This window comes from Lissotriton helveticus, chromosome 5_1, assembly GCF_964261635.1.
Source record: "Lissotriton helveticus chromosome 5_1, aLisHel1.1, whole genome shotgun sequence".
In the NCBI taxonomy this organism is placed as follows: domain Eukaryota; kingdom Metazoa; phylum Chordata; class Amphibia; order Caudata; family Salamandridae; genus Lissotriton; species Lissotriton helveticus.
In genome coordinates this window covers 204,351,768-204,376,733 of record NC_136065.1, presented here as the reverse complement: position 1 = coordinate 204,376,733, position 24,966 = coordinate 204,351,768, and the positions used below count along the sequence as shown (strand labels likewise).

The following is a 24,966-nucleotide window of genomic DNA, read 5'->3' as shown; positions in this document are numbered from 1 at the left end:
ATTGGTAGGCGCAGCGGGTGTGTAGCGGAGCTGAAATTGTAAAGGAGGGGTGAGTGCCGAAGCGTGAGAACTGTCTCGCGGAAAAGGCCGCGCACCCATTGGTCGAGATTATTTGAATTTGTGCATTTCATTGGTCGCACGGAAAAATAAGAAACGCGTTTGGATTGGAAGTAATTTGTAAACAGAGTCACTAGCAGAAATTATATGTGGCATTCGTATAGACCGCATACTAGACCTGATCCGCGATATTTAGGGTTTGAGAACGATCAGTGGAAAGGGCATAAAACCGACATTATGTACGGAAATAAGAGGAAAATATCCCTTGTAAATAAGGTAAAAAATTATTTCAAAAAAGACAAACCAATTAGAACCAGAGAAGGTGTTGTCATTCCGCCACCTAATACTCCCGTATCTTTCATGATGTTTGATAAAGGGTACCACTCATGTGTATGGTTGGAAAATTGGGCGGAATACACCAAGGATGACGGAATATTGGCTTTTCCGTTAGAAGGTACATTTAACGGCAGGATTCTATTTAATTTGAGAACCCGAATGAATGACTTACATCCCAGACCTAGATTAACGCAGTACGAAGCTTTAGAGGAAGGGGAGATCGAAGCGTTTGAGAGAGACAAGCCCCGAATGGATAAAGGGTTAACAAAATTTTATCCGAAATTGAAACAGGAGACCCGAGACAAAAAGATGAAACAGTGGAGACAGAATATGATTGTAGAGGGACTGTTTCCAATGATGCCAATGGGTGATCCTCCTGGGGGAGAGAAGAAAACAGAAAAATGTAAACATTGGGTGCCCATTGGTGAGTCGGATGATGAATTATTAGATGACATGTTTACAAGAAGTCCACCACCTTATAATGAAGGACACAGATCTACTAGTGAAGGGGATAATTCTCAAAGACCTCCTCCCCAGGATGAGGTCAGATCTGCAAGTGTAGGAGGGGGTTGTCAAAGACCTCCATATAGCGAGGGTTTGGGATCCGTAGGTACGAGAGATATTTTTCCAAGAATACCAGTTAGTGGGGAAGCAAGATACTCGCGAGAAAGGGGCTTTTGTTCTAGACTTCCCTACGAAGGTGAGGAAAGACCATCAAGTTCAGGAATGCCGTTCTTAAACCCTCGGTATGAGGAAGAACCAAGATCCCTAAGCACAGGAACCTCGTACCCAAAACCTAATTATGGTGAAGGACCAAGTGAGACACATCCCACTGCCCCGAGTTATGCTCCAACTTTGACCCCACAGGTATTGCATGACAATTCGGTCGAAAGGATATTGGAGGACAGGGAACGAGAGGCTCTAGCAAAGCAGAGAGCAGAAATAATTCAGAAAATTTCCCAGTTAAATACAAACTCTGAAGCATTGACAATCCCAGTAACTATTGGACCAGTGGTTCCATTGTATGGGGACCGACAAGTGAGTTCGAAAACTCCAGTTATTACCCCAGTTATAGCACAGCCGAGACCAGAACCCTTAATCGTAGATGATCAAACAAGTGAGTGCGAGTCTGAGGTCTCGCTAATGGATCTGCCCATTAGGGACACTGGGAGAAGGATGCAGAAAAGACATAATCCTTTCAATACGAGGGAGATTCAAATGGAATCAACTTCAGGTACTAAGAGTGTCACTCTAGTGACTCCTGAAGAAATTGAGAGATGGAGTCGAGAATTAGAAAAACAAGTTCCTCAGTCGAAACCTTTAGATCTCTACAAACTGAGAGTAGAAATAGAAGAACTAATGGCAGGAAATGTAGGATTAGACAGACTAAATACCTACTCAGAAGACGAACTGCTGTTTATCTGCAAGAGCCTTACTCGAAATGTTAGAGTACTCCATGAAAAACTGACTGACACTGCTGCTAGTATGGGAATAGATATTTCAAAATCAAAACCTTTGCAAAAACCGTACAGAGCAGATTTCTCGGACAAGGATCTAGAAAACCTGAATGTGTCAGGGAAGAAGGCACAGGTCAAAGAATTATTAACTGTGTTGCAGAAATGGGGAGATGTAGAAAGATGGAAAGCCAGATGGGCCAAAAATAAAGATGAGGCTAGATCCAAACAAGCGACTCCTGAATTGGTTTTAAAAGAAGCTGACAAACCAGAGCAGTTATATCCTATGCGCGAAGTGCCAGGTGGAAAATACGTGCATGTCCCCTGGTCCAGACAGGATATTGTGCCCTTTACAAATGATTTCCCAAAATTACGAGAGAAGCCTGTGGACTGGTACAGGCAAGTGGAAAGGTTTGTAAAGGTACAGAAATGCCTGTGGAAAGACTTGGATGGGTTCTTCGATATAGTGGTTCCTGTAGATTTATGGACCGAGTGTAAGATCGCCATAGCTTGGCCTAGTGAGGAATACCCGAGGGATGCTAACACAGGAGCACCCTCTGATGAAGTAATGAAAAAATATGATCAGGTAATTCTACACCTGAAGCAAAAGGTGCCTGCGAAGGAAACTGATTGGACCAAGATAGATAGAACCACGCAGGAAAGGGATGAGACTGTGCACTCTTTTTATGAAAGACTGTTGCAGGTGTTCAAAACCTACAGTGGTATAGATAACATCGAGATGAAGGACATGACCCACTTCATTTACAGGTTTGTAAACGGTTTAAGACCCGAAATTTGCCAGTGGATTAAAGACAGTAAGATTTGTTGGCAGTCTAAGAAAATGGATGAGGTCCTACGGTACGCAAAGTACTGTGAGGACGAGATGGCAGATATAAACGAAAGGCTTTAAAGGAGAAAGTGATGTGGGCACAAGTAAAGTTAGCCGAACAGCCGGAAAAACAATTGAGTAAAATGAATAAGAATACCCAAATTCAAGGCTCTGGGGGTGGAGGGAAGCCCAAGGTAAAAATGAGCAGAGAAGAAGCTAAAAAGAAATTTCCCTGACACCAGTGCGGAGAAATCGGGCACTGGAGAGACGAGTGTCCATATTTGCAGCATGATAATACCCAAACCCCTGATTTTATTCCACAGACGCAGAATGAAAAACCAAGAAAGACCCAGCATCAGGTAAAAGCAAGTCAATTGCCCCGAGCGCCAAAACAAAATTATAAGGGGAAATCACCGCAGGGTGACAACATAGAAATCTGGGGAGGAAATGAGAATAGAAATGCAGCAACTTCGCAGTTTCTGTTGAAAGACACTTTTTTTTGTGACGAACAGTACTGACGGGGCCTGAGAGGGGAGGACAAGGAGTGAGTACTTGGCGCCTCCTTGCCGGTAGACCAGTCAGGGCCATACATTGAAGGAAAGGTTGATGGAAATGATGTCACCTTCCTATTGGACACTGGTGCTACCCGTTCTACTGTGAGAACAGCGGACGTTCCAAACCTACCCCTCTCGGGAGAAGCAATCCAAGTAGTGGGTGTATCTAATCAACTGATTAGTACCCCCATTACCGAGCCCATGGAGATCACAATAGGGAATTTTAAAGAAATGCACAGATTTGTCGTTTGTGATACCAGTCCTGTAAACTTACTGGGACGTGATTTGTTGTGCAAAATGAACTGCACCATCTTTTGCACACCAAAGGGCGTCGAAATTCAAACCCCAGACGAAGATGGCATCTACAAATTAATGTTAATCAGACCTGACTCAGAAATTAAACAAATGACTATACAAGACTTACCCGAAGAACTCAGAAAGACAGTGAAACCAGAAGTATGGGACTTTACTGGAAAGGATGTAGGATTAATGGCAAATGTAGATCCAATACAAATAGCAATGAAGGAAAATGCAGTCTACCCCAATACCAAGCCGTACAAAATGAGTGCAGAAGTGAGAGCAGGAGTTGCTATTGAAATACAAAAATTGTTAGAAGCAAACATCATACAAGAAGTAATGAGTAGCCCGTGTAATTCACCCATAATTGGAATCAAGAAACCTAGTGGCAAGTACAGAGTAGTGCAGGACCTGAGAAAGGTAAACAAAATTGTGGTTCCTTGCTGTCCTATTGTCCCGAACCCAGCAGTGATCCTGTATCAGATTCCCTGGGATGCTGAGTGGTTTACTGTGATAGACCTATGTCACGCATTCTTTTCAATCCCATTGCATCCAGACAGCAAATTTCTTTTCTCATTTGCTTTCGACAGTCACGTGTATGTTTGGAATCGGGTCCCCCAGGGGTACACAGAAAGCCCCTCTATCTTTAATCAGATTCTGAAAAAGTGCCTTGAATCTTTAGTCTTACCTGGAAAGTCTGTTTTGGTGCAATATATAGACGACCTCTTGGTGGCGTCTAAAAGTCATAGAGATTGTGTGATTGACACCATTGCCTTGCTGAATCACCTAGGTGAAAAGGGACATAAAGTGGCCCCTGAAAAATTGCAGTTCTGTTCAAAGTCAGTGAAATATCTGGGGCACCAGATAGAAAAAGGCATCAGAAAAGTCACTTCAGAAAGAGTCAGAATAATTCAAAAGATGCAGTTACCCCGTACTCAGAAAGAGATCAGAATGTTGATTGGGGTTGTAGGTTACCGCAGGCAATGGATTGTGGGATTCGCAGTCCTGGCAAAGCCTTTGATAAATATGACAAAGAAAGGAGCAAAGGACCCAGTGGAATGGGATGATGAAAGCTTAACAGCATTCACTAAGTTACGAGATTGTCTGTGTACAGCCCCTGCTTTGGGAATGCCTGACTATTCTAAAGAGTTTGCCCTGTTCTGTGACACACGAGACAATTGTGCACTGTCCGTCTTAACTCAGGAGCATGGTTTGACTAGACGCCCAGTGGCATATTTTTCTGCCACTTTGGATCCAGTGGCTGCTGGATTACCCGGATGTCTGAAGGCAGTAGCTGCAACTTGCACGAGTTTAGAGCAAAGTGAATCCCTTGTCATGGGACATCCTGTAACTGTGTATGTCCCTCATGCAGTTGTGGTTTTGTTAACACGAACTAAGACTCAGTATCTCACCCCTAGTCGGCTGACTAAATACGAGAGGATTCTCGTGGGTGCTGCAAATGTAGTCATTACTCGGTGTAATATCCTGAATCCAGCCACCCTACTCCCTGACTCAATGATTGTAAAAGCTGAGGGAGAGAACGAGCATGACTGCATTGACCTGACAGAATTCAGTACTAAACCTCGCCCAGACATTAAAGAAATCCCTTTGCCTGTTAAAGATGAAGAACTGTTTGTGGATGGCTCGTGTATGAGACACGAATTAGTAGGCCTAAGTGCCGCTTATGCTGTAGTCACTATGGACAGCATTAAAGAAGCATCTTGTTTATTTGGAGTAAAGTCTGCACAAGTAGCCGAATTGATTGCATTGATAAGGGCCTGTAAAATTGGGAAAAACAAAAGAATAACAGTATATACTGATAGTCAGTACTGTTATGGGGTTGTGCATGACTTTGGCCAATTGTGGCTACAAAGAGAGTTTCTGACTTCTTCAGGTACTCCCATTCGAAATGGAATGGTGGTACAAGATTTACTGGAGGCAATCCAATTACCAAAAGAATTGGCTGTGGTCAAATGTGCTGCTCATAAAAAGGGCCTTGACCCTATAACTTTGGGAAATAATTTTGCTGATGAGGTGGCCAGACATTGCGCCAAAAATCGCATGTCTGTAAATGTTAAACTGGGGGGACCTGGAAACAGCTGCCAACTTATGGTGTTTGAAGAGGTGCCTACCTGGGAGGAGGTGAGAGATTGGCAGCATGCTGTACCATCGAAAGAGAAAGAAAAGTGGAGGAAACTTGGTTGTCGACCGAGAAGTGAGGATGGTGTCATTGTGGGCCCAAATGGTATGCCTGTGTTGCCTAGACATCTGCTTGCTTCTATGGCCAGACTGATACATGGAAATTCACACACTGGTAGGGACGCCATGGTTCTGGTTTTCCAACAAACCTGGTACAATCCGAAGTTCAGGAAGGTAGCAGAATCACTCTGCCAAAGGTGCTTGACATGTCAGCAGTTCAACGCTGGCAAAAGAACAGTAGTTGAACTGGGGAAGATTGGGAAATCAGGGGGTCCCTTTGTGAGAATACAGATTGACTTCATTACCATGCCTCGTTGTGAGGGAAAAAGATATGTCCTTGTCATTGTCTGCCTGTTTTCAAAATGGGTGGAAGCCTACCCTGCCAAACAGAGTGACGCCATAACAGTAGCCAAATTGTTACTACGAGAATTGATACCTAGGTTCGGGGTTCCAGTCACTATTGAATCAGATAGAGGAAAACATTTTCAGAATGAGGTAATCGATCAGCTCTGCAAAGCATTCGGGATCACACAAAAACTGCACTGTGCATATCGTCCAGAGGCTTCTGGAGTAGTAGAGCAAATAAATGGCACTATAAAATCGAGATTAGCAAAGATGTGTGACTCTACTAGCATGAACTGGATAAATGCCTTGCCTCTTGTTCTGATGGGACTCAGAAGTATTCCAGACCGAAAAACAGGCCTGAGCCCCCATGAAATCCTGATGGGAAGAGTGATGAGACAAGCATGGGTACCAGGATACAAACTGTTAAACATTTCTGATGATTTGGTACTTGAGTACTGCAAGCAACTAGGTGACCAAGTGCGTTCTATCTCTCGCCAGATTGGGGAAGACGCCGTCGCCAATCCAACAACTCCAGTCCACAAATTGGTTCCTGGCGACTGGGTAAGAATCAAGAAACATACTCGTTCGAGTTGCCTTGCACCGAGGTGGGGAGAAAAACGCCAAATAATACTGGTGACCACGACAGCGGTGTAGTGTGCAGGCGTTTCCAAGTGGATCCATGCCAGCCATACACAGAAGGTGATTCCGGACAAGGAACCTGGAGCTGAAGGTTGTCCAGCTGAGGGGTCTGCAGACGTTGGTCCTGAAGTAGCTGATGACGAACAACCGAGCACCAGTCAAGATGATTGGATACCCATAATCGACCTAACTGAAGACCCAATCAGAACAAGAGAGCGAACCTACGAAGATAGAGATTGGAATAGAGAGGAGGAGATAGGCACAGGCGAAGAGCCTCAGATTATTGAGATTCACGTCAAGTCTGAGGAAGGAGAAGGTCAGACAGGGACAGAACAGGTGATTGATACACCTCCACAAACTCCTGAAACTGAAAAGGGACAGACTAGAACTAGTTCAAAGGTTCGAGCAGAAGAAAATCAAGAGATCGAAGTGCTTGAACAGGATCAGATAGAAATAGAAGAACGTGTTCAGGACTCAGAAATAGAGACATTCGAAAGCCAAAACAATAATTCACCTGAAACAGGCCAGCTTAGTAACCAGGCAGAAGAAATTGATACAAGACCTGGAACTAGTCAGACAGGAAGGGAAGAAACAGAAATAGAAGTGCCAAAAACATATGAAAATAAAAGAGCATTAGAAGAAAGCCAAATCACAGTGCCAGCTAAAAGACTCAAGAAAAAGAAAAATATTGAACCCGGATATATTAAGAAATTGAGACTGAGAATAAAAACAGTAGAAGAAAAACTCGCAGAGAGAAGGAAAAGTTCCCGTATTACAGAACAAGCTGGAGAAAGCTCCAAAAGAAGGAGTGATCGAATAAAAAGACTGAATGAGAAATACCAGGATCCTGAATGGACATACCTAATTCTGGAAGAGTTTAAGGATCTTGATATAACTGACGAAAGTGACGAAGAACAGATTGCTGATCTGTCTGCCGAAGAAGACGAACTCACTTGAAGTTGCCCAGTGTAAGCTACCTGTGTAAAGTTACAAAGAGGGGTTGAGAAACTTCTTCTGAATGAAAATGTCTGATTCAAGTGTGAATGGAAGGCCTAAACGCAATAGTTGCAAAACATGCTGCAAAGTATGTATATGTAGTATAGCTATAGTGATAATAATTTGGATAGGACTAACAGTTTTCATTCCTTTTATGGTAAGCAAAAATACTAATATTGACCCTACCCGGACTGTGACTACTGACACTGAAGAATTGACAACACGAAGTGTAGAAAGACGTGAAAAAGCACTCAGACAAACAAAACTAGACTTAGAAGCATCAGATGAGGAAGGACTACATTATCACGGAGTTAAGAATCAGACTCATTTAAATGTTTTCGCAAACCTGCTAGTGCATTATGTAGAAACTATGGAAATAGAAGACTGCTATGTCTGCATGAAGCTACCTACTTCTGTAGCTGAAGGCGTGACTTATCATCACCTACCCCTGACTTATGGAATTTCCTGTAGTATTTTAGCAAGCTTATTTTACAAAAGAGGACCGTTACAGTACTACTACTCTAACGCTGATGTAATATTTTCGGAACTTCCTATACGTGGAAATCTAAATCCTGTACATACCAAAAGTGATGTTACACGTTATATGGGAGAATACTTTCTGACTATAGGTACCATAGACTTAAATGAAGCACACAGAGACAACTTGACCTGTTCATTACATGAACAAGAGAAAATATTTTTAAACATGGCAGAGAAAAGAAGGGAGAGTTTCCAAAGAAAGGCAAATGACAAAAGACAGAAAACTCCTAAATGGGCAGAAAACATGGAAAGCACCTCAAGTGGTGGGGCTGGTCCTGCTTTGTTGCTGGATTTCGAAAGGAAAGGGAAACTCTGTCTTCACCGCGAAAGGACTAGTTACTATAATAACATTTTCATTGGTTCCAGTCAATGTGAACACAATTACAAGGTAATTGGAGGTTGGGGTTTCAAAAATGGGTCAGAACCTGTGTTTCCCGGAATTTATTATATATGTGGAAACAAGGCTTATTTCAAATTGCCGGATCACTGGTATGGAAGCTGCTACTTTGGCATTGTCTTCCCGAGAATATACCACGTGAATGAGATTGCTGGAAGCAATGAAAACACTAATGGCTTAGTGCGTAGTAAAAGAGAAAGCGTAGGTGAAATAATGGGTAGTATTTTTAGTGCACTGATACCTGGAGTGGGAGTGGTTCTGAATACACACAGAATTTGCAAATTATCCACAATAGTGGATGTGCTGTCTACTGACACAGCTCATGGATTTCTGTTGGTCAACACCGAAATGGTTGCGATCAGATCAATGGTTTTGCAGAACAGACTTGCGCTTGACACCTTATTACCAAAAGAGGGCGGAGTCTGCCGGATGCTGAAAGCGCAACATTGTTGCACTTACATACCGGACAAAAGTGTACAGATCAAAAAGTATGTGAGAAACATTACTAATTTGGAAAGAGAACTCAAACCACTGGAGGTTGACAGTGCCTGGAAGAGACTAGTTGATGGTCTCTCCAATGTAGGTCATTGGTTTGCTAATTTAGGTAAAAGTTTATTATTTAAGGTACTGATACCAATTGGAGTGATAGGTTTCATAATCTTCCTCATATTTATCTGCTGCAAATGTCGCAAACACACAAAGAAATACGCTATGAATAGAAGAGGTGTGAAACGGAGTGTGGATGAGCTTGAATTGGAAGACTTGAATAATAAGATTTACAAAAAGGTGAAAAACTCTCACCCTGATAAAGATGTGAAAGAGAAATTGAATCGAATGTTGGAAGAGATGGAGATGTACAAAGTGTGAGAAAAGTTGGCATCTGGTTCCATTAGTTTTTGATGATAGTAAATATCATCAAAGAGGGGATTGATAGAGCAAGATTTTGCATATTACGCGACTTGCTTGAGTCATGAACCTTGAATCTGTCATAACACGGTAATCCAATTTGTTCGTTTTACTAATTTCATGTATTTTTGGATGTGTGTGTATCATAGTGACGCTTGCCTATGTGTTTTACTAATATAAATAATCCTTGTTCATAATATGGCTGCCGCTTGGAAATTCTCTTCTGCGCATGCGTTAGTCACACTCACGTGACGTGACGTAGTTGCAATTCTGGTGGGAAAATATGCGCATGCGTAATAGCCACAAGATGGCTGCTTATGTATTAAACGTGGTGAAGCTTGCGCAAGATGCCCTCGTGTTATTGTCAGTTGCACTAATCCATAATGGCATAGTATATTTTTTTATATAATAAGAAGTATAAAGTAAACTACTCATGGTATATTGTGAAATCATTTATTTCTATGTTTTAATTTGTTCTCGCTTACCTTTCATGTACCGCGATAATTGGGGGGGTCTGGATGAGACGAGAACCATCTTGAAGGTCCCTTCTGCGCATGTCGTGCAGCCAGGGAGAAGTTAGCCTTGAGCAGTGGAACCCAGCCAGTTGGCAGCCACAGTCAAGATGCTCCTGTGAAAGCAACCTCTGACCCAGCAAGGTGGATTCGAATGTACTGAAATTGTTACAATGATATTTTCCTATTGTATTCTGTAGAATAGGTCATGGGAACCCCAAATCTGCTAGGCGGTACCATAAGATGTAAATTAGGACTTGTAGAAGTTTGTTCTGATTGGTGTGTTAACCTATCCTACATGGGGACCAATCGAAATTGGGGATTCTGACACTTTGCAACATTGGGGGGTGGTACACTGACCCGAAAACAGTATATCTAGCCTAGGTTCAGCTAGAGAATTTGTCCGACTTGTCTGAATAGCTGACCTCCTGTCACTGACCCAACGCTCTCAATAGGTGACTGATACAGAGGTGCTGCGGAGCACTCTGTCCGAATTTGACCATAGACTCAAAGGTTTTACTAAACCTTAAGTGCTGGCGGAGCACTTTGCTGGGGAGTTCGCTGACCCATTCGGGGTTCTGACTGATAGCTGCAGAGAGGGTGGAGCGCAGGCGTTGCTTCCAAACTGCGGGTGCTGGTCGTGCCTTGGTGGTCCTGTCCTGATCCTAATCTGGTTTTCCTGTCCTGTCCTGGGTTATCCATTCTGCACCTGCTGTCCCATTGATGACTGTCCTTACTTGGGGTATTTCCTGTCCTTGACTGATCCGTGGCCAGGGTTGGTTTTCACACCATTCTAGGTAAATATATCGCTGAGAATTCTAAAATTGCTCTTCTATTTTTCTGTCTTTGCTTTAATAAAGACATACCTTTGCATACGTAATTTTCCATGCTTTCGCAAATCTTCTAAATGAAAAGTCTATGCATTAATTTCCATAGCATGTTCCTATGTTTCCCTACCCTTTTGAATATATTCATTTCAGCTGTCTATGAACTATAGATGTGGTTTACAATTTCCCTTGCAAAACTGAGTGTAATATCATTGTTAGATTTATAGCATGTTCCTCTTTTCACCCTTCCTATAGAATATAGGATTCATACGTCCCAATAGTGTAAATCTAGTATGAGCATAAGTGTGCCCATTTATAGACGTTCATCTTTTATCTGCTTAGTGTATTTCCCTGTTCTCATCTCATATTAGAATTCATAAATGGTTGCTTTGATTTATTTCCTATACGGTTATGTGCTTTTCGTTATTTTGATGATTGATTGCCTTTTAACTGTAAGCCGAATGCTCTGTGAAACTAAATACTAAGATAAACTTTTAAAACTTCCCAGTTGTCCGTGGTCATTTCAATGAATACAAAATAAGGTATAAGAATTTGTTTTTTGTATTTTTGCCTACCTTTTCTTTTACAGCTAGCTCCCTGATCTATCGTGGTCATAGGTACCCGTAACGGTGGATGGTAAGTCGGGTACACTAAAATTCAATAGGAAGGAATCAGGGTTACTGGTAGTAGAATTGTGAGGTCATCTGATTAAGTAATAGTTTGAATTGAAATTTATGGACCCGAAAACTATATGGTGAAATTATTGGTCGGGTGACCCACGATCTCTATCAGGATCAATTTACAACCCTCAGTAGATTAAAAGAAGATGCTGGGATCACCACACACATACATACACACATATACATACAAAGAACAAGATGGGCTGACAATAATGACCCGATCCTCATATGCACACCTGCTCTTATACCTGTGCGCACACTCCCACACACAAACAACAAAACATGAACACAAACATGACCTCAAATTCATTCCCACACATACACATATACATATACATACATTGTACTCATAATGCACAGAAATCCACTTACTCATCTCCCACGTCTTGGAGGTTTAAAGGACCCCCACCCCAAGTGAAAGAAGTTTAGTTTTAAAAAGATAAGAAAAAGTGGGACCTGAGTCAATCTTTAGTAAGAGGTACTAAAGGAGACAGACTCTTGGGCTGTCCCTCCCACAAGTCAGCGGACCAGAACTCTGCACTGCAAAGAAGTAAAAAGTGCACAGCAGCCTGTGCACAGGCGCATGTCTTAGCACTACCTCTTTTGAGCCACGTTTCCCACACCTCAATCCCCTAACTTCTGCTGCAACTTAAAGCTGTAGTAAACGAAGGGGTGGTGGGTCGGATCATTTGTGAGAAGTGTTTCTATGAGTAACTTGCACAAGTCATTATTTTTCCAGGCACATGGGAAGAGTAAAGAGCATGAGGACTGTAAGTAGTCTGATAAGTCATTCTTTTTGAAACCGACCTACCTAATGTTTTCAAAGAGCTTTGTCTCTGTGATGATCAGTCGTGTAAGTCACTTCCAAATGTTTGTTTGTAATACAAATACATTAACAGCTTTGCATTTACATGGTAAATGACTGAAAAGGTGTCATGACACTGTTTCTGAATGGGCAGTAATGCCTACTGGGGAGAGGGTCGCAGGGACAGAATCCTGACCCCCCAGGCAATGAATGCCCTTAATACCCGGTTTAATTAAGCCACATCATTTGTTAATGGTAATTTTGGGACCCCTTTCAACATCTAGAGAAATAAACTTTCTTTATGCATTGTAGGTTGGGTCAGAAAGAAAGTAGGAGACACTATGGCTTGACTAATGTGAAACGCTGATACCATTTAGGGAGATATTGAAGATAGGTAGGAGAAACTAATTTGGTGTTATCAAAAACTAAAACAAAGACTTGCAACTTGAGAAGGCCTGCACTCATTTACTTTTAGAGTGGAGTAGACAACATTACTATTCATGACGTATGACTATCAAAGGGTTATGAGCAAAGACTGGAAAAAAAACAAATGAGAGCCCTGCAAGCAGTGGGGCGTTTGATTGAACATTTTAACAAATCCTTAAACATGGCTTCAGCGACTGAGTTTTGCAGGAAAAAACAAAAATGCCTGTTAAGAATTGAAATGAAGGATGAAATTGAATCAACAAGCCAAAATGAGATTTGATGATTTTGGCCAAAGCCAGGGAACAGAAACCCAGCCCCTTGCACTTATACTGAGATCTGGAAAACATCCTTGTAGGTGCTTCCAAATCATTCAGATTGTATTTCACTGAGCTCAAGTGAACGTAGGATATGCACTCAGAAAATAGGTTACTAAACTAAAGAATAGAGATCAGTGGTGCAGAACGAGCCCCTCTGTCTGGAACAATAAGGCATTTAAAGAGGGGGTGATAATGTTTTTAGTGCACAAGCCAAGTTTTACACAGATTCTGATAATTGACCTTCATGTAGGTCGTGGAGTTTCCAGATTGACATTTGCCTTTGCCAGAGTGTAGTTTTTAGGTCGGGCCTGGGCAGCGCATGCACTTCTCTGTGGCCTGCTGTATTGAAGTATGAAATAGAACCCCGCCCAATGTCCGCCCACATTTGTCATTGGTTTGTTTCCTTGATCTTCGTAAATGCTGGCTTCTGCTTCGGTAATCAGCTTGTTAGTCCCTCTTTAGTACCGCCTTCTCTTCATGTAACCTCCCATGAGGACTGGCCCTTTTACTTCTGTTGTTATATGATATCTCTTATTTAGTCTTTAAGCACTATTTTCTTTAATTAGTTTCTCCTACTGCAGGCACCACATGCTTTTGTGCAACATTCAGCGCGCCATGGCCTTTCTGAGGAGCTGGGACAATGGCGGCCGCACCTTTGCATAGGTCTTGCATTTAGAAGAGTTGGAGCTATAAGCATTGTAAACGACAATGCCTTTTATTTATGTGTTAATTAGCAAAATAGATAAATAAAAGGCATTGTCATTTACAATGCCAATAGCTTAAACTCTCGCACGTGCGAGACCTATTGCATTACAAATGCTTGTTCCTCTAGAGTTTGTTAATCGGCACTGAGATTTGATGTGCCTTTTTCATACTGTCAAGCTGTATTGCGCCTCCAATTTGCAATTCGCACACTGCAAATTTTAAGTTGGGAGAAGAATAAAGAGCTCTGGTACAGGATGTGCATCTGAGAGCAGAATCAGTTTGAGACTGTGAGAGCTGGACAGCTTCAAGATGTCTTTGGGAAGGAGAAGCAGAGAATGGAAGTCACAAATAAATAGTATCACCCGGCCGACGTAAGCCACACATCCCGGGGGAAAAGGTGCCTGCAAAGTAGCTTTCTTGCAGTTCAGCCTTAATGGAACTGGGCTTATGCATGGACGACAAAGGAGATCATGGCGTACTTTAGCTCCTTCTAGTGTGGTACTTGCTGAAGAACTCTGTCATCTGTTGGATGACCACCGCCAGGTGAAATGTGGTAATCCACATCTCCACAATTCGATCACCTAAGTGATCAAGGTGTCTAGAGGCAGGTTGCCTTTGCCTATGTTGATTATATAGCAGGAAATGGCTACGTGAGAAGGTAGACATTCAAGGCTCTAAAAACACAACCTCACTGAGTTAGACCAAATAGGTGTGCGTGGGCCAAAAACAATACCAGCACAAACAATGTGGGGCAACTTTTGAGAACTGGAACTTGTACAAGTGGCAACTTTTGAAGCTGGTTATATTATGCATACGAAGATAAGAAAGGGGGGCAAGTGCTGAGACTGGACTACTTCCAAAGAGGGGCATAACAGACATAAGCATTGTGGACTCTGCTATGTGAATGAGACATTCGAGAGCCTGGACTAGAAGGAACAGACTAGAGTATGGCCAACTATAAAGTACACAAAAGAGCAAAGTTTGTGAGAGTTTATACATCTTAGCACCCACTATTATTTCTAAGTCCTTGCTGTAAAAGAGGTGTGTAAACCACTTGTCTGTGGTAATCCCACGAGGTTTAAGGAAAAGTGCTTAGGAGTAATGGTAAGTAAGGAAAATAGAGTAAGAAGGATGGAAAGGGGAGAAGAAAAGAGGAAAAGAGGAAAGGAGGCTGTATAGTGCTTAAGAGCAATGGAAATGATGGGAAATAGAATACAAAAGATGGAAGAAGGGGGAGAAATGGGAATGGAGTAATTAAGAGGGATAGAAAGGAAATAAAATAGAGTACAAAAAAAGTAAATGAGGGAGAAGAAAGATAATTTGGCTTTGGAGATGAGTGGAGAGAAGAATACAGACGGGTGAAGGGAATATGGGTGAGTACATAGAAGATGTAAAAAGGAGTAAAGAGATGAAGATGGCAGATGGAGTATAGCGAGAGGAAGATGAAAGAAGAATTGTAGGGAGGAAGAGGGAAAATGGGGGTGAAGCAAGGAAGATGGAAGAGGGAGTGTAGAGAGGAAGATTTAAAAATCAGTGAAGAGAGGAAGATGAAAGAGGGAGTGTAGAGAGGAAAATGGAAGAAGGACTGTAAAAAGGAAGGTGGAGGTCAATAGAGGAAGTTGGCAGAGGGAATGTAGAGAGGGACATGGAAGAAGGGGTGAGGAGAGGATTATGGAAGAGATTGTAGAGAGGAAGATAGACTGAAGAGAAGAAGATGGAAGAGGGAGTAAAGAGAAAGAAGCTCGCGTGAAGCGAGGAAGATGGAAGAGGGGGTGAAGAGAGGAAGATAGGAAAGGGACTGTAGAGAGAAAGGTGGAAGAGGGAATGTATAAAGGAAGAGGGAATGCAGAGAGGAAGATGGAGTGCAGAGAGGAAGATGGAGTGCAGAAAGGAAGAGGGAGTGTAGAGAGAAAGGTGAACGAAGAAGTGTAGAGAGGAAAATAGGAGAGGGTGCAGAGCGAGGATGATAGCCGTGGGAGAGGACAGAACAAGAAGTAAGAGGGATGTAGAGCATAGGGAGGAATGTAAAGGGGTGAAGATGGGAGAGTGTTTAGAGAGAGGATCATTCGAGTGGGAGTGGAGAAAGGAAGATCAAAGAGGGATGGGTAGTGGAAGTGGGCGAGGTTGTGAAGAGAGGAAGGGAGTGAAGAGAGGGAGTTGGAGGATAGTTTGGAGAGCAGAGCATGGGTCAGGGTTTAGGATTAGAGGTACTTCACCTTATCCCCCAAGGGCCAGACCCAGGCGAGGTGTTCATGATATCTACCGACAATGCAAGTGATTCCCAATTAAAATAATTCCATACAAGTTTACTCTATGTGAATATCCTGAATACATGGTCTGACCCGACGCTCTTGAACACCCCCGTTGGGTACCACGCATTTAGGCAGAAGAAGGTGGCAGAAAGCGTGAGGAGTGGCAGGTGAAGGAGGTATGCCCTTTATAACTTATTTCACACTAACACAGCCACTAACATGCATTCATCCCCATACCAAGTTTTGGCCCGCAGAATTGGCTGCACGTGTTCACACAGATGAGCAGTCATTCCCATCCTACCACAGAAAAAACAAATGCCAGATCAATGCAGATACACATAGGCTCTGTTGCATAGAAGTTTACCAAATACAAAGACACACAAATCTACAACCACAGAACGAAATAAACGTACCCGGTCACGAGCATACCCTTATATACTCTCTGCTGGCTGAGCTTAGTCAAAGGCTAGTAGCTGCATAAACTGACGCATCATATGCTGACACACAGGCATTGCCCTGACAACAAAGCAACAACCAACATATGGAGTATTCACCCATATTGTGCCTAATACATACAAATGAAGTTCAGCCTTTGCAATGAGCAAATGGTAATGCCGAATGTGTGGGCGCATTTTAACAGTAACATTATAAGGGGCCAGCACCAGGCACAGTAGACAGTCCAAACTGCCCTACTTGTTGAAGCTACCACTGAATCCTTGCCCTGACACCTCAACCTAGCATTTGTATGCATTGCACGCATGCGCACTGACAAGTATGTACTTTAACACTCCGTGCTTGCAGAGATTGCAGGCAGACACACCTGAAAATACATTTTACCTAAAGATTCGAGCTAGATTTAGAATAGTACACAATCCAGTCTGAAAGCATTTGGGCTTTTTTTTCTCTGCTTTTTCTCCCAATTTAATAGGAAATGGAGAATGCAGAGCCACTTCCGAGAGGCCCAAACCTACGTAGGCTCGTCCATGCGTAGAAAAGTCAGGCTCTCCGTCATTACTAGTGCAGCAGGTGTGCGTTCCACAGCTCATTATTCGTTCCATCTCATGAACCACACGTGGCAGGCTCTATGCCCTTCAGTGATGCAGCAAGGGTGTTGTGTGTCCTATCGTACGCCGCAGAGATGGTGCCTCTGGGCCCCTGCTGATTGGAAGGCAGATAAAAGGGGCAGCTTCGCTCTGTGGCTCCTCCATCAACCTGGGCCATCCATCACATTCTCCTCAACAGTCTTTAAGTTCCATTGGAGGGGAACATACATGATTCCATATTCACCCCTTGCTTAGGGGTAGAAATGACATCCCTAACACAGTAGCCCATGAAATGCATGAGAAGTGTTTTATGCAGACCTCACGCAAGGGCACCCTTAGGAAAGAGACAGGTGCACCCAGTTTTGTGCCATCACATATTACTGAGGAATACGCACATATCTAGGTCAGTTTCACCCCCCAGAGCCAGGACCTTTCCAGCATCGTGAGGTACGAACTCACTACAATTCATGCAAACACATTCTATTTTGTGCAAGGACAAATTTGTTTTTGTAAATGTGGTCACGTATAAAAATTGCTTTACCCACAAGTGCATGTGCGCAGTTCAGCAACTTAGTTTCTTAAATGGAGAGCAGTGTCAATAAAGATGCCCAAACCATTTTGACATGCACACATGAAATGAAACATCTGTAAAAATACACACATTAAAGAGCGGACACCCACTTCACCTCACCCGCAGACTCTCAAAGACGACCCACCCTCTTCCTAAAGTCCCTTTGTATCTTAGAAGGGCCCTGCCCTTTCCCGCTATTTAATTGCTGCCATCTTTTTGTGTAACAATATCTGTGTGTTTCCTGCCTTTCTTAATGTATCTTTCCTTTTTTTACTCCTCTCAGCAGCAGTGTGTGCCTCTTCTTTACTTCTGTCCCTGATGTTATATCTTTTTCCCTTTCCGGGCACTCTTTATTTGCTTTGTCACTCTACCCCTTTCCAACTTCTCTTCATGTTTCTGCGCCTCTATCACTGCTCCACTTCTCTGTCTCCTAGTGTCTTTTTCTCCCTTTTCTTATTTAGTAGCTTGGTGTGTCTTTCTCTGCTTTCCATGTCTCTCTCTCTCTCTCTCTCTTACAGCTCCCCCTCAACTTTCCAAAGTTTAATTGAGAGTCCACATACAGGAAGATGCTTGTCCAACTCGAAGTTTACAATGAAATTCATTGGAGTGAAGGAAATAGTTTGAAGATGGCAGCAGAAAGTGGGTTTGAGGTTCTGCTGGAACCTCACGATGAGTGTGATGTAGAGCAGTGTTACTGGTCCTTTGCTCAATCTGCCTCATGGTGCATGTCTATATCTTATTTCCTCTAGGTTCTTCCCTCGTCTCTCTTGCTTTTTGTTTTCTCTGTATTGCCTCTCTTCATGTGTTACCATTTCTTTTTCTTTGTTTACTAGTCTCTGTACTGTTCCATCTCCCTGCACTCTCTTGTGTTTGAATCATCTTTCAATCTCAGTTGTCTAGAGGTTTTTCACTTTTCTTCTGTTTATTAGCGTGTGCCTGACTCCTTCTATCTCCTTCCTCCTCTCTCTTGCTCTGCTTCCTGTTCCCCTGCGTCTCCTCCTTTGTTTCTTTCTTCGCCATGCCGTTCACCCGCCATACAGTCTCTGTGATCCAACTCTCTGCATGTGACTGTGTGAGACATCTCTGCTGAGAACAGCAGAGCAACCCATGCAATGTTGACCCACCAGGGTAGGTGGATATCCCAACTCAGAGTCATCTGGGATGTACCTGGCTTCTCAGGAGCATGTCCCTTGGTGTGCCTCCTTTCTCTGGGCACCCTGTACCATGCTTGACTGCGCTGGAGTAGGAGGGAGTCAGCACGCAGTATAGGGCGAGCGCATGGGGTATGAGCAGGGTAGGAACACTTTGGATGGACGCGGACAATTGCACGGTATGCAGATTAGCGTGTGATTAAGGTAAATTAACACACGACACAGATCTATGACGCAGATCTCTGTAGGTCCGTTCCAGTCCGTTCTCCAGCTGCTCTCCGGATTGGACCCCTTCCTTCTCTTCCATTGATCTCTTCCAATTCTCCCATCGTTCCTAGAGGGCAACGTTGAACTCTGTCACCAGGAAATCAATGGAGTCCTTCTCTTTGGTCTTGAAGGCTTCGGCGATGATGCGGGCGGCGTCCCGGTGCTCCATCCCTTGCATCGGAGTCCCGTTCACCTCCAGAATCACCTGGCCCACCTTCAGCTTCCTGCAGTTGTGAGCGGACCCGCCCCTCTGAAAAAAGAAAAGAGAGGAGTCAGATGGGATCTAATCTCAAACCCAACTCTCTGTGGTGAGGACTGTGATTCCTCTATTTTGGCAGTCTGGATTGGCGGCATATCTGTACAGTAACAGTTTGCAGCGGTGACCAGATTACACGTGTAGTCGGTGTCGTAGGCTGGAAGTAGCACCCATGTACTATAAATCTATAATCATTCTAGTATTACCTGTAAGATAACTGCCATGTCTCTATGACCTGAAAAGTCTAGTCAGAGTGGACTCAAATGCGAGGCACCCGGTTTTATATATATTTTTTAATATTTTCATTAGCGTTAATGTATATTTACTTTTTACTTATCAGAATGTATTCAAATTTATTTTGTGTTCAGTGAGAAAATTAAATCGCATATCCCATATTGATATAACAAATAAATGTACACTCATGCTGAAAGCGTTAATGAATTTGTGCTATATACAGCCAAATATAATTTGACAAGAAAACGTTAGCACTGCACTACAAACACAATTTCGCATCTGTAACTATCTATTTACTGACACTTTATCAGTTTTACAGTCCCCAATTGATAGTCCCTGGAAAGGATATCTACTTTCTGTAGTTTTCCGTTTAAAAAAAAAAAGACCGTAGACAGGTAAACACATTCGTTTATGACTGTATTTATATGTAAAATAAGTGCCTAAAAACGGAAAGCTCGGAAAGTTCATTAAAAGCCAGATGTGTGCTGCTTTACAAACAACACGCTGGAATGTAGTAATTGTGAAAAAGTGATGGAGTAATGAGAAAAACAGATAGAATAACCCAAGTAGAGTTGGTAACTATTTGGAGTTTCATATCTGTGCTATTTTATAAGGACGAAAAGAGGACCATTGAACTTTATGCTATGACTCTGAGAAGGGTCACAGTGCTAGTGAGCTTCTTTCAGTGCTGTAAATACCTGGCTCTGGCCTTGTCCTACACCGGGAGATATAAATAGAAACTACTACAAGATAGTAGGTTTTGTTCGCTAACAAATCTGAACCAAGATCCCAATTTTCCAATGTCCAGTACAACTTAACAAGTTCTCAATCCATTGCCATTATTCACACTGTACCTCCATGCTCTGCCTTTCTTTATACTGTAGCCACTGCTTGCATTCCATCATTCTCCTTCAGTTTTATGAGATGACAATATTGTTAGCTGGTGGTGTCCATTTTCACGTCCATAGCCTGATCCACTGAAGTGTGTCTGTACAATTGACCTTCTGTCCTGAATATTTGCAATAGTGCATGTTTACAGATCTTGCAGGCGCTCATCAGTGAAGTTTTCAGTTACACGTCCTATCTAATGGCATAATAACTTTACATTTTTATCTAATGGATGCCTGACTTTAAAGCCCTAAGAAAAAAATTGTATCTCTCAAGAACTATGTTTAAACTAAGATTGAGAAGGAGAAGTTAGCATTAAGTTGTCTAACACAGCACTGCACCAGGCCTTGTGAAAAACGTTCGTCTAAAAGACAAGGACCAGATTTGGGCTAACGTCAAAGAGAAGAGTAGAGTTGGCAGGAGTATCACAGACTTCTTTAATTTCCTTAGCGTGTAAAGTGATGGCCTGCTGTCTTATAAAGTGGAAAACTCAGATTGTATGCTTATTATTATCAAGCACAACAGGGACAATGGAAACCCTGCCCATATTTAATACAGTACCTATGGTCAAAGTTGAGTGACTGCAAGGGTGGCCATATAGAATCACCCAGGTAGGTTATTTTGGGAGCAGAAATGGATTTCTGGATGCACACTGCCATTTTATTGGCATCACTGGGCACTGAGAGGGCAGGCGGGTGTTTGGCAGGGCTCAGGATTATGGACTGAACAGAGTCTTGGCTGTGGTCTGTGACTTTCACTGTAATTGTGCCTTGGTGACATAGCTGCACAACAGGGATATTACCTTCAGGAGTTGGATGCATTTGTAAAGGTTTTTATGGAGCGCTGATAACCACCTATGGTGGCCTCCGAGTGCTGTGGGTCTCGAAGCAGTAGGGTACGGCAGGAGCTCAGGTTGTGGTAGGTGGAACGCCTCTGAATCGGATAGCAGGGAAACTTGCCAGGTAAGAATCCGAAGATGGTAAAGCCCTTACGATAGATGTCCATGGGCAGGTGGGAAGATTTGACTCTGATCAACGGGAAGATGAGGTGTCACAAACCTAACACCACTGAAAATTGTTTTTTTCCAGATCTTTTCTGAACTCAATGAAGTCAATCTCTGGTCATAGATGTAAGGACTGTGAATTCCCCAGGTGTAAGGTCAGTGTAGCTCTTGATGTGACATCTAGAATGGGTTGTCCGCCAACTGGCACTAAATGAACAACATATACAAGACCACAAAGGGCGACGGTGTCTGCAAAGCAGAGGCTGCACCATGGAAGGGTTGAGAGAAAGCCTTGTACAAGACCACACGTGGCACAGGAGAGCTAGTGCAACCACATATATTGAATTAAAAGTTGGGAAATGGGGTAGTTATATAAAATGCCCTACTGCTTCACCGGAGGCATAGCACAGGCACATTTAACTTAAGACGGGTGGGGGTGTTTTTTTTTTTTACAGTTCTGGTAATACTTGTGTTTGAGATACATATGCATTATACCCATGCAAATATTTTTCAATCAGTATTTGGGAGAAATATTCGTTTAGAACAGAAATGTCTATTAGCACACTGTTTTGGGCCAAAAGCTGAATAGTATTTACTTCAATTATCCCTTCCTAAAGAGTAGGAAGCAAATAAAATTCAAGCTTATAAGAAAAGTTTATATCTCAATCTTAGGTTAAAGATAGTTCTTGAGAGATTACATTTGTTCTTAGGGCTTTAAAGTCAGGCATCCATTAAATAACTATGCAATGTCATGAAGGCCATTTGATAGGACATGTAGCTGAAAGCCTCAGTGATGAGCACTTGCAAGATCTGTAGACATGCACTATTGCAAATATTCGGGAAAACATGTTAATTGTACAGACACCTTTCAGTGGATCATCCTTTGGATGCAGAAATGGAGACCACAAGCTAACAATAGTGTCATCTCATACAACTGAAGGATAATATTGGAATACAAGCATTGGCTACAGTATAAAGAAAGGCAGAGCATGGAGGTACAGTGTGAATAATGCCAATGAGTTGAGAACTTTGTGAGTTGTAGTGGACATGGAAAATTGGGATCTTGGTTCAGATTTGTTAGCGAACAAACCCTACTATCTTGTCACCTTTGAGGGCTCAGAGGCCATTTTGCAAAAACGTGCATGAGTAAGTAGAAGCTAAACATCCACGGAGTGTACTTACATGAATATTGTGAAGATGTGGTATTATTTCAAAGGCCATCTTCTTATTTGCAGTACAATGAATAATTGGGTGAAGTTTAAAATGCTATTAAATTCAAGCTACACTTGTACTATGGACTAGACAGGGAGAATGACAAGACATTTCAATATAAAAAATATTGAGGTCCAGCCACCGGCGGGTAAGAAACAAAATGTAAAGTTTAGGATGCAGAGAAAAAAGAAACTTTGGTGGTCAAATCTAGAGTGTGCATTGTATTACACTCAAATGATGAGCAATCGTTTTGTACATGTTGGTAAAACTAGTGAGCACAATGTATGAAAAACGTAACTGAGTGAGGTGTCCACTGATGAACTTGTGTGTGTTTTTGGGCTCTTGCATAAACCCAGAATTAAGAAAGATGCAACACAAACAGTGCACCACTAATCCTTAATGGGTTCCAGAGTAGCATCCAACTCGCCCAAAAAAACGCTTCCAAGCCTCGTCAGGGGTAGTAAACGCTATATAAATGCAAATACAATACAATAAGGTCAAGAGGTTGTTATTGAACCAGAGAGAATATCTGGTATGTATGTATAGGATTTATAAAGCGCAGGAATCACCCTAGAAGGGATATCTTTGCTCTAATACATGGATTAAACAGGCTGCATAAGGAAGGAACTATTGGATCCATGGAAGCATCGAAGTGTCCCTCCTTGATTAAGATAACTAAGAAGCCTAGTAGGTAAATAAGTATTTGTATCAAACTGAGTGTCTCAAACCAAGGGATTTTGATAATCCATCATTCCTAAATAATACCAGGGACAAACACATCAAAACTAGAAAATTAACACTATTCTACACACCAGATACGAAAAAGCTAGATCTTGCTTTGCATAAATATAACATATTTTACTTACAAACAAGGGAACATTAATTTCATGTGAGATGCTGCTTTGTTAGGGTGACATGAAGCACTGTTTTCGATAATAACCTACTACATGTTTAATAATTTGGGATTCATCACTTATTTTCAGGATTAAATTGTGGTGTGTTTTGGTGCAATGCAGAGACACAACAGAACATGATACAAATTTGGGTAACATAAGCAAAATGCTCAAAACATGTCCCTTAATTATTAAGATATGTGGGTTACATATCACGTCACATATGTGGGTCACACAAGTTTCTGGTCGAGGATAACCCCTAGAGAAGAATGGGTGAAGTCAATCAAAAAGGTAGCGAGACCCGAGAATAAAGATAAATTGTAGCATTCCTTAAAGGGTTTTGCTAGATTTTTTGTAAAGTATTTATATAGCCACACGAAAGAAGCATGGGCTTGTGAAAAAAGTTTCTTTATTACTGTATTATTCATTGAGGTACTTTTCATACTAGCAATTTCATATACCCTTTTTCACAACAGGCTAATAAAACAAATCTCATAAGGTGCTTTCCACCATCTGTCAGTTTCTTACAACCTGCTAATAGATCCACCCTCTCTTTCTCTCACTTCCAGCAAGAACAGAACAACAGAACTTGCAGAAAGTTTAAAAGTGAGGATTAAATAAAAGGCTAGGTCTTAATTTCCTTTCTAAAATGTATGAGATTGCGCTGAACATGAAAAGTGACCGGCTGCGTGATGGAAAAGGATGTGTCACCATAGTCACAGATTTTGGATTAGGAACCACACGAAAGACTTGGTTGGAAGAGCACTGAATCTGTTTTCAGTTTTACTACTCAAATTTAGAAGCCAGAAATCTCAGGAATGTTTAGATGCAAGGCTTTAAGCAAAATGGTCTTAACTTTAAAACAGATTCTGCTATAGACAGGAAGGCAGCACAGAGATCTGTGAAGGGGAGATATACCTTCTTTCTGCAGAATGGACTTCTGGTTTTAAATTAATATGTTGGTGGACAACCATGTGTTACTTGTGTGCAGACTTAAAGATTTTTGTCCCACTTTGAATCAGCAGGAGCGCATTCAGCGTGTTAACATGGCTCTCGGCTGCTCTCTGTTGCTTGCAGTCAGTTAAAGGTTTGCAGTGTCCTATCCCCATCTGACCTCGTCAGACCTGCATCACTCTTCTGCCAACTACAAATGGGTCAGTCTTCGTTCTCTCCATCACTACCAACCACTCCTGCTATGCTCTTCCCTTCCTACCAGCTGCTTCAAGCTACATACATAGGTAATATGATAGTTATGTACAAAAGAATGCAATTCTAGTTCTTAGTGCAATGACCCAGTAAAACTCCCAAATGTTGAGGGGGCATTCATGAACGTGAAAGAAGATGTAAGAAAAGTACTGTTATTAACAAGCTTTGA

At 42.2% G+C, this 24,966-nt stretch overlaps 1 protein-coding gene across 1 annotated transcript in view; it reads right to left on the bottom strand.

Moving 5' to 3' along the window:
* Positions 1-19,172: 19,172 nt before the first annotated feature.
* WHRN (whirlin) overlaps positions 19,173-24,966 on the bottom strand; it is an 871,032-nt gene continuing 865,238 nt past the window's right edge. The window contains exon 13 of the mRNA XM_078640355.1: positions 19,173-19,355. Coding sequence (XP_078496481.1) covers positions 19,173-19,355 — 183 coding nt within the window. The remainder of the gene's footprint in view (positions 19,356-24,966) is intronic.